Genomic DNA, 16322 nt, shown 5'->3' with positions numbered 1-16322 from the left:
GTGGATCATTTATTTTAGTGTTTTTCAATTTAAAGCTTGGGGGAAATATCACTTTATACGTTCCGTATTTCATACGTTGGTTTGATAACTTGAAATCGTGTACGCTGAGCAGCATTTTACTTGTACGGAAAATTGAGGTGGAAAAAATATTTTCTTTAGACTGATTTTGTCTTCGCCCATTTTGGCGGTAATCCGGATCGTCTCGGTCACTGATAACAGACGAAACGTCATCGTAGATTGGTAATTAGGTCGCGGTTTTCTAAATATTATGACGTGTCGTGAGTAAATAGGTGCTGCGTTGTTTTTAATACAGGTGCAATTGGCTGAGGTTGACATGCATGCAGCTCGTTAACCGCAATGAGAATACGTTATGAAAGGTACTGATTTAATTATTCTCTTTTACTTTATTACTCGATAACTTCCCGTGCACGTTTTGTGGATTTTACGAAGGAATGAAAACAATAATAAACGCACGTGTATTTTTTTCCCCCTATATTTTTAAAAACAAAGGGGTTCCGTAAGAATAGAGCGCTATTCCTGGTCGCATTTGATGACGCCACCAAACAGGTGATGACGTCTATAAGTGAGCGGCACCGTTTCAGATTGGAATGGGAGCTGGCGATTTTCCCCCTAATTTGATTGTTTAATCCGTGAATGGCGCCGAAACAGGACCCGAAACCTAAGTTTCAAGAAGGTATCGCACTTTTCTAATGTTTTGCAACGGACCTACGCTGATAATAAACGTATGAGTGGATGGAATGGAACTCAGACCTTCGCTAGCCTCTCTATCGTCGCTAGCTTTCATTGTTGTTGCAATGAAAACAACGCAGTCCTCTTTATTTTGCAACATCCTTATTTGTGTAATGCAAGTAATTTAGTTTCTTTTAGTCACAACTACTGAAATAACTTAATTAAAACACGTTTGCTTGCAATATTTAGACCATCCTGAGATGGATGCTAGTTTGCGTTGGTTAAATAGTCAAGGTTGGTTGAGGTGTGCATAACTCCGTTGAATTTTTATGCTGGTTAAATCAACTTGCACATTTAAGCTTTGGAAATCCAAACTTTGTTTTCATGTATTTTTATTTTTACAGTTTTAATAGTAAGCTAACCCAGACCTTTCATCTTGTTTTCAGGTGAAAGAGTGCTGTGTTTCCATGGGCCATTGCTCTACGAAGCTAAGGTAATTGTCCACAGCAGTCTTTCTTCCTTCGCCACAACTCTCATCAAATTGCACTTATAAATTGTCTCTTCAGTGTGTCAAGATAAACGTCAAAGAGAAACAAATCAAGTACTTCATTCATTATAGCGGGTGGAATAAAAAGTAAGTGATCATCATTACGACTTAGGGCTGACCCAATGCTTCGTTGTCTTATGGGTGCTCTTTCTCTTTTCTAGTTGGGACGAATGGGTTCCTGAGAGTAGGGTTCTGAAGTATGTGGACAGCAATCTGCAGAAACAGAAAGAGCTTCAAAAGGCCAACCAGTATGTCCGTGGTCTCTTTCTTGAGTTGATCAAAAGTATTTCCAGTGATTTGAGCAAAAAAAAAAATCAATCTTTCTAAAAGGGGTTTCGAGCTAAAATAATGTGGTGCTTCCAGATGTGTGCTCAGTTTGTTTTTGGTGTGACTGTGTTTCGATTGCACTAACTACATTAATGGTTTGGGTTGAATGGTAGTAGACACCATTTAAAACAGTGATTCCCACCCTTTTTTTTTGTACCACAGACTGGTCTAATGTCTGACAAATCTGTTCATGGCCTGGCCTAAGGGCGGCATTAACTTTGTTTTTGCTTTTTGAAAATGATAACAATAATAGCATTAATGATCTTCATCATAATTTAATTTATGAGCATAAATCTACTGACACAGTTACATGTTCTCCAAACATCGCAACAAAATTGCATGACGTGAGCAACTCTTCGCAACTCACTCCACATTCTGTCACTATCTTAAAGTTAAATGCAAAATGTCACGTCGATCAACCCGTCAAGTTCTCAAAAATACAAACTCACCAAATAAACCAACCCTGGTGAAAAGTGTGTTTGTGTTATGTTGTCTCGGTCTCATGTTCTTGACATGGAGATCCATGAGTCTTCAAACTCTGCTACTAAAATTTTGTTTACTAGCTTTTTAACAGGATGTAGTGGGCTGGAGTGTACCATTCTCCGTAGTGATTGTCTCTTACCGCAGAATTTTAGTTTGATTCATCCCTTGCTGTATCCTTGCTTCCACCGTGACAGTTGCGCCTCGGGTGCTGCATGGCAACTGCGCCCACTTGTGTGAACCACATTGATTTTAATTCATGCAAAACCTCAAACAAGTGGTTCACTTCAAAGTGATCGTAGCTGTGTAATGGAACTCATTTTTCTTTCAGTGTGGCCTGGTACCAAATGATCCACAGCCCAGTACCGGTTCGCGTCCTGGTGGTGGGGGAAAACCCATTTTAAAGCCACAGTGATTGAACCCACACCCCTTAAAGCAGTGTCTGAAACTCATGACAAAAAGTTACCGGACACCAGGGTAGACAACTCTGAAAAGTTGCCTGCCCAGCCATAAAGTTGCATGCCCCATTTTCATAACTTAAAACACAACAAGACGACTAATCGCAAAAAAAAAACATTGTTGCAAAGTATTAAGGATTGATAATCAGAATATAAAACAAAACAACACTTTAAATGTAAGTTCATTATAAATCTACATATAGCATTCATTGCATGTATATGACATCGCTGTTTTCCATCTGCCATTAGTATGTACCTGTATTTACTCATCTTCATTCATGCAATGCTTGCGTTGCATCGTCTGCTGCAAGACACGTGAATTCCTTTTTCCACGATGCTTTTAAAGTACGTTTATGTTTCGTTGCGTCATCAATTTTGTTATCTTCTTTTGAATCTTCTGGGGCTGGAATTTTGGCTTGATTCCTAACCACATCTCAATTTTTCTTGTGTTCTCTGTGCGTCTATTTTGGAAAATCATATGAAATGCACGACCTTATAACGCTCAGGAAAGTCCGGAAGCACGAAGTTACTCGATGCAGGCTTCTGATTGGCTGCCGAGTATGCAACGAACCGGAAATCTGTCGTTTTTTTTTTTTTTTTTTCCCCCTTAAAAAAGTTGTCGGCTACCCGGGCGAGGACATTTTGTAAGTTCTACGCCCAACGTAAATGATGCACACCCCGGGGAGTCCAGGCAGACGTCATTTCAGACACTGCTAAAAGCTAAGATACTGCATGCTAATAGAGTTTTCCTGAACATTTTCGGCTAAAACCAAGTCATATTTGACATTTCATAATTGCACTCCACTCACTGAAAGGGATGCTTAAGTTTTAATGTTAATCAAGTTTTTTTTACATGTTCTCGAGTAAGGGTTAAAAGTTGCTTTATCCCTTCTTTTGTCTTTGGGTCCAAATGACTCACCATTGTTATGTTGGAATTCCAGAAAAATTCCCCCAAATGATATGTTTTAAAACTTTAAATTATATGACTTAGTCCCAACGGTAGAAACATTGAAATGTTTTAATTCACATTTCCGTGTAATCTGTATAAAATGTTAAGAAGAAGGTCTTAAAAATGAGAACTGCAGGAAGCTTAAAGGTTTACGTATTCATCTACTTAATCACAATATCCAATGTATAAAGTATTTATCACCAATTCTACCTTAAGTTTTCACGTGATAATCGGCCATCAGTATTGGCTCCGGTGTTTTTCCTTGTATCTTTTGCCTTCATGTGAATTTACTTGTTCTACATTTTTACTACAGAGACCATTATGTTGAAGGAAGAATGAGGGGTGCTGCACCAAATAAGAAGATACCGGCTACTTCACAGAAAAACGACGTGTGAGTGCAACGTTCCTCGTCTTTTATTTCTGTTGTGCTTTTGAAACGATAGAGCAAAATCGTTATTTGTTTTACCCCGACAGGAAAACCAAAAAGAACAAACAAAAAAGTAAGTATGCTCCTTTGATTTTGTGTGTATATAAGAAGTATGTTTAAATCACAGTTAAAACACAATTTAAAAAAAAAAAGGATAAAAACTAATCTTAACAACTGGCTTTGGTATTAAAATGGTTAGAGTTAAATGCGTTTGCCTGTTGTAGCTCCTGGTCCAGGAGAAGGTCCGAGTTCAGGAAGTGACCCCACCCACCCCCCACGAAAGAAGAGGGCTCGTGTTGACCCCACTGTTGAAAGTGTAAGTTGACCTCCATCGTCTAATGCTGCGTTTGCAGAATGCATGAAAAAAAGTCTGGTCTCGGGTAACATCATGTAACTCAATCTTGTCCGTGCAGGAGGAGACTTTCATAAACCGAGTAGAAGTTAAGGTCAAAATCCCCGAGGAGCTGAAACCTTGGCTTGTAGACGACTGGGATCTGATTACGCGACAAAAACAAGTTAGTAGTGGGTTTGTTTTTGTGTTCTCGAATTTGAAAGGCCTCCCTGCTTTTAGACCGAACTCACTTGGTTACAGTGGACAAACACTGACCCCTAGTGTTTTTCCTGGGCGAGTGTTTAGCGGATAGTCATGGCTTTGTCCAATTCCCGTAAAAATGACTTGTTTTGTGGTTCTATGCAGTGTTACACTGAGGATTTTGTGGTCATTTTGAATTAATTTCTTGATTGATTTTACAGTTTGAGCCTCTAACCAGGTATTTTTGCTAAATTTCAGTTTTTAATGAAGACTTCTAGTGCGACGAGACAGTTGCAAATTTAATTTCCCTGTTCTCGTGACATTGTGTTGTTTATCGTCCTTTATCTAAACATAATTGCAAACACATCCAGCCTGGGAAAATCATTTTCGTATGTGCTGCTAAGCCTGTTTTCCGGGGCCCCTTTTTAGCTGCTTGCCCAGGGGTGGGCAAACTGCAGCTTGTAGGCCACATGCAACCCATCAGGCTTTTTAATCAAGCCCACCAACAAAGTTGGTGAACATTTCATGACAATACATACAATAGCAAATTAAGTATTTCTAATAGAAATGGATACTTTTTGTTCCAGCTTTCATCGAAATACAACAACAGAAATACCAAAAGCACAACAAAATGTTTACCAAACTAAATATCAAATTTGGTGCCTTAAAACAGGGACCTGATTATTTTTTTAACTCTTTAAAGAAAAATGTTCTTCAAAAAAAACAATACTACTACATAAATACTACAAAATAAAAGTAAATAAATATTATAGAAGTATTTAAAAGGAACCTACAGAAATACTTCAAAAAAGCTACAGAAAATCTATAAAACTAAATATCAAACTAAGTGCTTAAAACAGGGACCTATTATTTGGCTTGAATTCTGAACGTTTTAAAACCAATTTGATTAAACAGATCTATTTAAAAAGGAATATAAAAAGAAATCTAATATGCTGTGTTCTACCTCTATATTTATTTTAAGTGCAAATTAGCAATATTGGATAGGTCTCCAAGCCTGGAGCCCTGGCCAAATTTGTATAACTCCCGCAACTCCAAAAGTTTGCCCACCCCTGTGCTCACCTTTGTAGTTATTCATATTTTATGTACCTCCTTGTCAGGGATTTTTTCTTTTTTTTTTTTTAAATCGATCTTTCCCTAAATTTTCTGTATTAATAAGGTTTTTTTCTGACAATTATTTTCAATCTTCAGCTTTTTCATCTACCTGCAAAAAAGAACGTTGACGTGGTCCTCGAAGATTATGCCAACTACAAAAAATCGAGAGGAACCTCTGATAGCAAGTAACAATTGTTTCTCATCTTTCACTTTTACAGTTTTTTTTAAGTACTATGTCGAGGCAAAATATTCTTTGATTTTTCTCTCTGCAGGGAGTTTGCAGTGAGCGAGGTTGTTGCCGGCGTGCGGGAATATTTCAACGTCATGCTGGGAACGCAGCTGCTTTACAAGTTTGAGAGGCCGCAATATGCCGACATCTTGGCCAACCACCCGGATACTTCCATGTCGCAGATCTACGGCGCGCCTCACCTCTTGAGGCTCTTTGGTAAACCTTATTGCACAGCATTACCGCAATTGGTATTCCCTGCCACTAAGCTAGCTAGGGGCAACACAATACAATTGATTTCATAAGTTAAGTAACTCACAGGTGCATACTTTGACTTAAAAAATATATATATTTCAACCTATTTTGGGGAATCATGTTTAAGATGATCTGGTATGGTCCCGCCAGTCCTGGCAATGTTTTATTCTTTTCTGAAACAATATTTATGTTTTGAAAACCATGTTCTTTACCTATAGTAAGCTACAAATTTGTGTCTAACTGATAAATGTAGTGATAAAAATGATAAATCTATCATTCTATATAAATGAATGAATGTCATTGAGTAAAACATTAAGTTACAATTGTCAATATTGGCATTGCTAACAACGTTGTAAGCATTAAATGTAGAAATGCTCAAATGTCCTGTATTGGACTATATCTTTTTCCAAGATTTCAAATATCCCTTTTGTATCATTTACTGTAGTGTAAAACACATTTCATGCGTTTACATGTCTTGGGGAGACTGGTTCTATTAAAAAAAAAAAAAAAAAGAGTTTTAACACATCAATAATAGAAAATGAGTTCCTATTCATTTGAAACATGATGTGTCCATTTCATTGTATTCAGTTGTCTACCCTTTTGGAAAAGCCACAATCATTAAAATTGCATCTGTATTTTGATGCTTTTCGCCCTGCACCTTATTCTTATCTTGCTTTTGCTCTTGCAAGTGCGAATCGGTGCCATGTTGGCTTACACTCCCCTGGATGAGAAGAGCCTGGCGCTGCTGCTCACCTATCTGCAAGACTTCCTCAAGTAAGTCCCCGCAGATTTTTATGTTAATTTTAAGCTTGTTCTTCAGCTCAATGGCTGTGGCTTGCTGCAGGTATCTGGTGAAGAACTCAGCGACTCTCTTCAGCGCCAGTGACTACGAGGTGGCCCCGCCAGAGTACCACCGAAAGGCAGTTTGAGCTAAGAAAGGAGATCATGGTTCAGGATACGTCCATCATCATGGAAGGAATTTGTCCAGTCATTATTTTTGTTTTCATTTGGAAGCTGCTAAGTATGCTCTCCTGTATTAGTATTTTTTAATTCACCCCTTTCGTTTTTATGACCCATCATTTGACAAAGAACTTCAACATTTCACGTGACGGTTCTTCATTCTCGTTTATGTGATGTCATCATTTTCTAATAAAAGTACTTCATTTCTTCTTTTGTTTTTGCTGTGCTTAAAAGCTATTCTATGAAAGATTGCACTCTCTCTGAATTATAGTTTGTTGTTGTAACACTTGAATGAAAATGAAAAACGAGAACACGTTAGCCAATTGTCATTGAGGTGTGAATGTCGTTCTGAATTTGTTTGTTTTGACATATGATGCTCAAAAGAAATATCCACCTTTGGGATATTTGGCCCAACTTCAGTGATGAAGTTGACACAAATAATAAGGTGTGATATATGCTGATTATATATGTATACAATTTTTTTCCAAACTATTTCACCTTTGTCGGGCAGCACGGAGGCGCAGTGGTTAGTTCGTGTGTGGCCCACTTCTGAGGTCGTGATCAAACCTGTGTGGAGTTTGCATGTTCTCCCCTTGCTTGTGTGATAGCCCCCGGACACTTCGGTTTCCTTCCACATTCCAAAAACAGATAGGCTGGTCCAAATTGTCCCTAGATGTGAATGAGCGGGTGAGTTGTCTGTCCCTGTGTGCCCTGCGACTGGCTGGCAACCAGTTCAGGGTGTCCCCTGCCCACTGCCTGAAGGTGTCTCGGATGGGTTCCAGCACCCCCCACGACCCTACTGTGGATAAGCGGTGCAGATAATGGATGGAAATTTCAGCTTCAGTGAGTTATTTATGGGTGTGTGTCGTTTAACCCTTCACACATACACAGACATATATATATATATCTCCACAGTTCTTCTGTTCAGTTCCCTTTAGTTTTTATAGACATGAAAACGTGAGGAAATGGAATTGAGTGTAATGCAGAGCATTTTTTTTTCTTATTTCTTAAACAACATTGTTGCTGTCATGAAAAAAAATACGCATCTCCAATTTATATGCACACTTGTGAAGAACATAAAGTAGAATAGAATAGAATATACCTTTATTGTCATTGTTACAAATGGGCTAACATATTGTGACAACGAAATTGGGCATGACACTCCAGTTTTACACATAGTGAGGGTATGAGCAAGAAGATAAAGGAACAGAGAAGATAATGTTATAAAACAAGGGGAATAAGGCTATAGTTATAATTTACATGGTATTTACACAACAATGTCAGCATGTGGGATGTTACATACAGGGTTGTCGTGATAACGTTGTATCGTAACGGTTGTGCAATATTGCATTTGGTGCAAAGTCATCATGGTGCAAAAATAGTCCGCATATACATTGGTGCAAGCATAGACATCGTAGTGCAAAAAAAAAGGAAATGGTCAGACATTGTGCAATTTGAGCATTAAACGTAGTGCAGTCGACATGTGCAAAAACAAGACTTGAGTAACATTATTTTCGTATGAGGTAGTGTTGGCACGAGTTTTCAGTTTTTGTGCGGTGTCTGTTGAGCAGTGAACATAGTGCAGACAGCATGTACGTGAGTACCATTTTACATACGTGTGAGGTATTTTTTTTTTTTTTTTTTTTTTTTTTGCAACAGTTTTCAGTTGTTTGTGCGGTGTCTGTTTAGGGTGGTAATGGCTGTGGGGAAGAAACTGTCTCTGAGTCTGTTCGTTTTTGCTTTGTGTGACCTGTAGCGCTTGCCGGAAGGCAGCAGGTCGAAGAGATGGTGGCCGGGGTGAGAAAAGTCCTTGACGATGTTTTCTGCTCTGCTGAGGTAGCGAGAGCAGGCAATGTCCTCCAGACTGGGCAGAGAGCAGCCGACGATTCTCTGGGCTGTTTTTATGATCCTCTGGAGCTTTTTCCTGTCTGCTGCTGTGCACCCCGCATACCACACCGTGATGCAGTATGTTAGGATGCTCTCCACTGTGGCTTTGTAGAAAGACACCTGCAGCTGCTGTTTTAGGTTATTTTTCCTGAGCAATCTCAGGAAGTGCAGTCGCTGCTGGGCCTTCCCTGCCACCGCTCTGGTGTTTGCAGACCAGGAGAGGTCGTCGGCGATGTGCACGCCCAGAAATTTGAACGAGTGGACTCTCTCTACGCAGTCTCCTTTTATGATGAGTGGTGCTGGATTCCTGCTATTCCTTCTGAAATCCAGAATCAGTTCTTTTGTTTTTGTTGTGTTCAATATGAGGTGGTTTTCCGAGCACCACGTTGAAAGTGACTCAACCTCATCCCTGTATGCCGCCTCGTCCCCTTCAGAGATGAGGCCGATCAAGGTGGTGTCGTCAGCAAACTTAATAATAGTGTTTGTGGGGTGGGTCGGTGAGCAGTCGGAGCTGTAGAGGGTGAAAAGCAGGGGGCTCAGTGCACAACCTTGGGGGGAGCCAGTGTTCAGTGTTAGGGTGGGAGAGACGTGGGTACCGAGTTTCACCGACTGTGGGCGGTTGGAGAGGAAGTCCATTATCCAGTGGCAGATGGAGGGAGAGAGTCCTAGGTGTGCAAGTTTCTCCACCAGGATCTCCGGGATAATGGTGTTGAAGGCTGAGCTGAAGTCCAGGAAGAGCATTCTGACGTAGCTCCCCCGGTGGTCCAGGTGTTTCAGCACGGTGTGAAGTGCTGTGTTTATGGCGTCGTCAGTGGAGCGGTTTGCCCTGTAGGCAAACTGGTGGGGGTCCAGTGTGAGTGGCAGGGAGTTTTTGATGTGCCGGGACACTAACCTCTCGAAGCACTTCATGACCACAGGCGTGAGAGCTACAGGCCTGTAGTCGTTGAGGCTTTCCACTGCTGACTTTTTGGGGACGGGAATGATGGTGGAGGTTTTGAGGCAAGGTGGGACGGTCGCCTGTGACAGGGACCGGTTGAAGATGGTGGTGAAGACCCCAGCCAGCGGATTGGAACAGTCCCTGAGTACCCTCCCTGGTACTCCATCCGGGCCAGTTGCCTTCCTGGGGTTTATGGTATTCAGCGCACGCCTGACTTCGTGCTCCTGAAATGTGAGGGAGTTGCTGCTGGTTGTTGATGGGTGTGATGTTGCTGTATGTGGCCTACCAGCTTCAAAGCGAGCGAAGAACTGATTAAGGTCCTCAGCTAGTGAAGCCTCAGCCTCAACAGTTGCCAGGTTGTGGCCTCTGAAGTTGGTGATGTGGACACCCTGAACTGGTTGGGCTCTCTTGAGTTTCCAGTTATTTCTACAACTCTACAACTCAGATTTTTCTGATAGTGATTGGGACAGATTGTTCTTAGTCACAAAAACGTTCATGAGGTTCGGTTCTTTTCTGACTTTATTATGGGTTAACAGAAAAAGTGATCAAATCTGCTGGGTCAAAAATATAGATACAGCGACACAAATTAGCAAATTTGGTGACTTAGAAATTTGTGTCCGCGAAATGAGCTTTGTAGCATGGCCTCTTAACTACTTGTGAGTGATTATGAGTTACAAGAGCTAGTGACTTCTCCAGGACCATTTAAATAGGGTTCATTGGATGCAAACACCCACAAACGGAATCGTCAAAGGAGCTCAGCATGGATCTGAAAAAGTGAACTATTGACTTGAACAAGTCAGGAAAGTCCCTTGGAGCCATTTCAAAGCAGCTGCCGGTCTCAATGTTTTCTCACTGCCACAATCAGAAAGTTAATGCAAGCTATCGCCTGCTGTTGAGAAAATTGGTGAGGAGGGTGAAGATTCAATTGAAAATCACTAAAAAACAGGGTTATCAATACTGAAAACAATTACTCCAGATGTAGTAAAATGTCACGGTTGCCCATTGCCCTCATCTGGGCCCACCCGTTTGGCGCCAGCTGCCACTCGTTGCCTGATTGGCTTCCCTCCTATATAAACTCAGTGCTCTTCACTCCTTGTCAGTCCGTCAACGAATCTCTGCACTTGGAAGACTTGTATTTTGATTCTGTCCGGTATCCTGCTCGTGTATCCAGTATCCATCCCGCCAGTCTAGTCCTGTCTGGTATCTTGCTCCAGTATCGACCTTTGTCTGTCTCGTCCTCTCCGGTATCTTGCTCCAGTGTCCGGTATCAATCCCGTCTGTCTCGTCGGTATCTTGCTGTTGTATCCAGTTTCCGGTATTGATCCCGTCTAACCTGTCCTATCCTATATCTGCTCGTGTATCGATCCTGTCCGTTCTGTCCGGTTTCAATCTCGTCTGCCTCTGGCGTTTGTGTTCCCGCGCATGACTGCCCCATTCCCGTAAAATAAAGCTTGTGTGAAAACGTTACACGTCTGGGTCCTCCGTCTGTTTGGGTTCTGACACTAAGACTGTTTTTCAACAAGTGTGCCCAAGACCTTGTATAGTGTGGAAAGAGAATTTTCCCATTTTTTTCTTTATGAAAAAGCTTGACTTTCTTGAGTATCCTTCGGTGGTCAGCCAGCTTATTGTTTCAGTCATATCAGTAGTGGCAATACATTAATATGTGTTTTTATTTTCAGATATCTGTTTATGAAGTAGGATATGGGAGTTAATACAGGACATATTAGGTAACACTCTTTGGTTGATGAAGCCAATAAATGAACAATAACAATAAATTGAGCAAAAATCGTTCACGTAATTCTGCAGATTTCAATTTTTTTTTAATTTTTTTTTTTTACAAAATAAATAAAAACAAAATGAATAAAAGCAAGAAATTTCAACATGTTAGAAAATTATTCCACTGGTAAATAATGTTTGCTTTCTGGCTATTATGGTTGTTTTTCAAAACAAAACAAAAAAGAGAAGAACAGATGAAATTGTAGTAAAACTTAACAAATGGACATAAAAAATAGCCAAAATGTATTACCTGTATTACCTCCTGAGCTGCAAATGATTAAAAAAAAATTCAACTGTCAATACAAACCCAATGATAATTTAAGCCTTCAAAATATACGAAACTGGTCCTTCGAATTGATTTTTTTTTTATCTAATTTGACGGACAGTGTGCCTTTTTCTTTTAAAACTTTTTTTTAGAATAAAATAGGAATGCCTTCGCTCAAAAAAGGTTGAGAAAACACTACATTAAATAATAAACGATAGGATTGTTGTTGTATGAAAGCATCCGCTAGAGGTCAGTATTTCACACAGTTCTGTAGTCTAAATATTGTCATCGAATTTCTAGTGGTGGTCCACATTCATGCTCAGAAAACCACACTCAGACTCACTGCAACACATAAAACTCCCTTTGGCCCCTCCTGAACCGCATCAATTTAAGTACGAGGTATCAGTGACGACCGCATTCCACGAATATAGCAACTCGAACTGAGTGATGGAGGCCGTTTGAGCCTCGTACGATTCCTCAATGGGAAATCAATCTGCTCCGGACTCTTTTTGAAGGCGAAAATCCGCCAGCGTTTAATGCGGGACAGAATGTTTCCCCAGACCGAGAGTTAGCGGTGGACTAATTAGATATTGGGCAGCAAGTCTTGCTAGCGGGCGTCTGCCAGAGCTTTGTGTGACTGCGTGTCATTAGCATTGGAAAAGCTCCACCGAAAAGGCCTGCGGTGGGTCGGAGCCACTAAAACATGAAAGAACAAATCCGGCTCTTCTGGGGAGAAAGAATTTGCGCAACATAAACAGCCTGTAAAAGTGGAAAAGTACATCTGCGTCTATTTGTTGTGTTGAATGACGGCCAGCGTTGGCAGTCCGTGCTGAAAGTCCTTCCAATAACAGTGCGGGCTGAATAAAGAAATTGGCCGTTTGATCCATCTGTTTCTAATGCAAGAGATTTAGAGCGCGGAATCTCTCTCGGTGGGAGGTTAATTCATGAAAGGCTTCTTCACTCTGAGGCCTTTTCTCAATTGGCGTTCACGTCACGTGTGTCTGCTGCTTGTCTTTCATGACGCACACGAGAAGCAGGCACATATATTACTGCCGTGCGGATTTGTTGATGTGTTTTTTGAGTGTACGGGCACAAACAGACAGATCAATAAAACGGAAAATAGTTGGCTATTGTTTTAGGTCAGGGCGGCCTGGCGGCTGAGTGGTTATTGCATTCGCGGCACAGTTCTGAGGTCATGGGATCAAATCCAGCTACCAGCCTTCCTGCGTGGAATTTGCATTTTCTCCCGTGCTTGCTTGGGTTTTACCCTGGGCTCTCCAGTTTTCTTCCACATCCCGAAAACGTGCATGTCAGGTTAATTGGCCGGTCCAAATTGTTCCTATGTATGAAAGAAGGAGTGAACTGTATGTCTCCATGTGCCCTGCAACTGGTTCAGGGTGTCCCCGTCCCACTGCCCGAAGAGGACTGGGATGGGCTCCAGCACCCCCTGCAACACTCCTGAGGATAAGCGATGCAAATAATGGATGGATGGATGGATGTTATTACTCAGGGTTTCCGCAGATCTCAAAAAAGTCTGAAAACTCATTGAATTCATCATTCTAAAAAAGGCCTTAATTAACATTGAAATGTCTTAAATGTCAGAACCAGAACATAAACGGGACTCAATTGCGTTACGTTTTTCACAAGTTTTATTGAAGGAAAGAGCAAGGGCTGCGCCCACGATCCAGTGTTGGCTGGAGGTGGGTAGCAAGTCGCTGTCGTACTGGGATTGTGATCCGATCACGGAAGTGGATCTTCCGTAGTGAGCGATGGCGGTGTCAGGGACGGAAAAACGGGTCGGTAGCCAGGACTGGTAAAGCAAGGCGTGGTCGGGGTTAGGAAACAAGTTGTGAGCCAGAACGGGAGAGTAGACTTAGTCGGGGACAAAAAGGGTCGTAAGCCGGGGACAGCTGGGAGCAAAAATGGGACAGGTGGGAGTCAGGGTCGAAAAAGGCTTGCCTAGTATAAACTGAGGTTCTCAGGCGGACTGACAATAGGGGACTAACAGGACAGGTTTCAAATAGTGACAGGGAGCCAATCAGAACCCACGGCGGTTGGCGCCAAATGAGCGGGGACAGGTGAGTCACATCAATAATCATGACTTGAAATCCATTTTCAAAAGTCTTAAAAAAGGTGATCACCTTAATACGATTTACATTTGATTGAACTAAAAAAGATTTTGTAACAATTGTCTTTTTTAAATGATTCACCGATTTACTTTCCTGACAACATCAGGTGACCACTATAACGGAACTATGAAAACAGTGATGTGCTTTCCTCGGGCCTTTCAAAACATGTCGTCACATTTCTTGGGTCTACCCACAATACACGTGGCAACTTCGGACAGAGATATCTACTTTGGACCAAGTGTAAATTTAAATCAAAGTTTATTTGATACGTTTTTCGCCATGGCTTAAAGCTGTGCCACGAAATGTGTACGAGGCAAGGTGTACTATGTGCAAGAATATGGGTGCTTTTTTTCGTTCGTTTCAATTGTGCTTTTTGTCCACTTGGTCATAAATTTAAGTCTTAAATTTACTTTGCCTTAAGCTGTAGGAACCCTGTTACTGTGATATTACCAGGTTAATTCTTGGAAATAGGGTTGCATAAATGCAGCAAACCACAAAGAAATCGTTTTACTTAAAAATCCCGATTATTCAGCACTGCTGAGCCATTTTTAGAACAGGTTCTTGGTACCCGTGGGTACCACGTTGAAGACTTCTGCTCTAGAGGATGGTCTTTGGAAAGACAAGAAGAAATCGGAAGGTTCCAATGTAGCAGAGCCCATAAACTTACACACATAACAAGGTCTCAGCAACTGATTTATTGTGATAGGATAATGTGCAGTAACAGAAGGACAAAATTTACTGAGATCTTACTAAATCATAGACATCTGAGCTATTCTAACACAGGCACAATTGCTCACCCCTGGTATATAATGTTGAAACAACCAAAAATATAAATGAACAAAACATGAAAGGGGGAAACGTAAGAAATGTTGGAAAAAAAAATCAATTGGTCATAGGACGCACTGTGTGAAATATGGTGAAACGACATCTGAGCCCTTTAATGTTACCTGCGGTGTTCCGCAGGGTTCTGTGCTCGGCCCCCTACTTTTCAACATTTACATGCTTCCATTAGGTGATATTATCCGCAAGTACAATATCAGCTTCCACTGCTACGCAGACGACACTCAACTATATCTTCCGTTGGAGGAATCTTCCACACTAAACTGTGGAAATTTGGAGGCCTGTCTCACTGAGATAAAAGAGTGGATGTCACTCAATTTCTTGCGTCTTAACCCTGAAAAGACCGAAATGTTAGTCATTGGTCCTTCTAAATGCCGTGACTTCTTCTCAAAAACTGCTGTGAACCTTGACAAATGTCACATCACACAGAGTGACTCAGTTAAAAATTTAGGTGTCATATTTGACCCTGATCTATCATTTGAGATGCATGTAAAGCAAATTACTAGAACTGCCTTCTTCCATCTTCGCAACATTGCTAAAATCCGTTCAATACTGTCTCAGTCTGATGCGGAAACAATAATTCATGCATTTGTTACCTCCCGTCTCGACTACTGTAATGCACTACTTTCCGGTCTCCCGAAGTCCAGAATCAAGTCTCTTCAGCTAGTACAAAATGCCGCAGCGAGGCTTTTAACTAGGACAAAAAAGTACGATCACATAACACCGATTTTGGCCAAAGATGTGACTTCAAAGTTCTCTTAGTACTGTACAAAATCATACATGGACTTGCTCCCTCTTATCTTTCAGATCTGATCTGCCGCTATGTCCCGGTCCGAAGCCTGCGATCTGAGAGTGCCGGTCTTCTGGTGATCCCGAGAGCAAAGAAGTCTTCTGCTGGTTCGAGAGCGTTCTCCATCCGGGCACCGGTGCTGTGGAATGCTCTTCCCCCTGAGATCCGATCTGCAACCTCAGTGGAAATGTTTAAATCTAAACTTAAAACTCACCTCTACTCTATTGCATACGAATAACCTACTCCTCTTGTCGGTTGACAATAGTCTGTGTAATATAGTGTAACAATCTGTGAAGCCCTTTGAGACTCTTCGTGATTTAGGGCTATACAAAAATAAATGACTTGACTTGACTTGACTAGCCGAACAAAATACAACAGAACGTTGGTAAAGTATGGATAGAACAATGTTTTAACCCCAACCAGCTCTAACACAACAACAAACATCACCAAGAAATATCTATAAAACAAAATGCCGACAATCTAATGAGCTTTAACTGCACACAGCATGAAAGTTTACAAGGCAGGATATGTTAAAAATATATTAATACAATATAAAAAAAATGCCTATAGATCCTGACAGTCTTTTATGTTTTCCTCTTTAAAGTCTTTATTACATGTTTACCCTGGAGTGCCATGCCTAATCTCATTGCAGCTAATGTTACACAACATTGATATCACTGACAGTTGATATTGGTTCTACATGAAGAAAATACGAAAGAAGAAATAGGTAAACT

At 41.0% G+C, this 16322-nt stretch overlaps 2 protein-coding genes across 3 annotated transcripts in view; both read left to right on the top strand.

The window, feature by feature from the left end:
• The window catches only part of LOC148362646 (general transcription factor II-I repeat domain-containing protein 2A-like), a 38348-nt gene extending 22406 nt beyond the window's left edge, over positions 1-15942 (top strand). Inside the window, exon 2 of the mRNA XM_088340136.1 lies at positions 15606-15942. Coding sequence (XP_088196262.1) covers positions 15606-15826 — 221 coding nt within the window. The 3' untranslated portion in view covers positions 15827-15942. The remainder of the gene's footprint in view (positions 1-15605) is intronic.
• On the top strand, positions 296-7174 carry morf4l1 (mortality factor 4 like 1). 2 transcript variants are annotated; one of them, XM_088339308.1, is made up of 12 exons: positions 296-377; positions 1137-1183; positions 1257-1324; positions 1399-1485; positions 3765-3842; positions 3926-3951; positions 4103-4194; positions 4292-4393; positions 5620-5708; positions 5796-5968; positions 6694-6778; positions 6849-7174. In XM_088339308.1, exons 1-12 carry the CDS (start codon positions 371-373, stop codon positions 6931-6933), a joined length of 939 nt encoding a protein of 312 aa, XP_088195434.1. In that variant the 5' UTR covers positions 296-370; the 3' UTR covers positions 6934-7174. The 2 variants fall into 2 exon arrangements, with proteins under 2 accessions (XP_088195434.1, XP_088195432.1); XM_088339306.1 differs by lacking the exon at positions 296-377 and adding an exon at positions 531-694.
• Positions 15943-16322: the final 380 nt, after the last annotated feature.

This window comes from Urocampus carinirostris, chromosome 7 (genome assembly GCF_059441175.1).
Source record: "Urocampus carinirostris isolate Australia breed hairy pipefish chromosome 7, RoL_Ucar_1.0, whole genome shotgun sequence".
Classification (NCBI taxonomy): domain Eukaryota; kingdom Metazoa; phylum Chordata; class Actinopteri; order Syngnathiformes; family Syngnathidae; genus Urocampus; species Urocampus carinirostris.
This window is presented reverse-complemented; position numbering and strand designations above follow the sequence as displayed.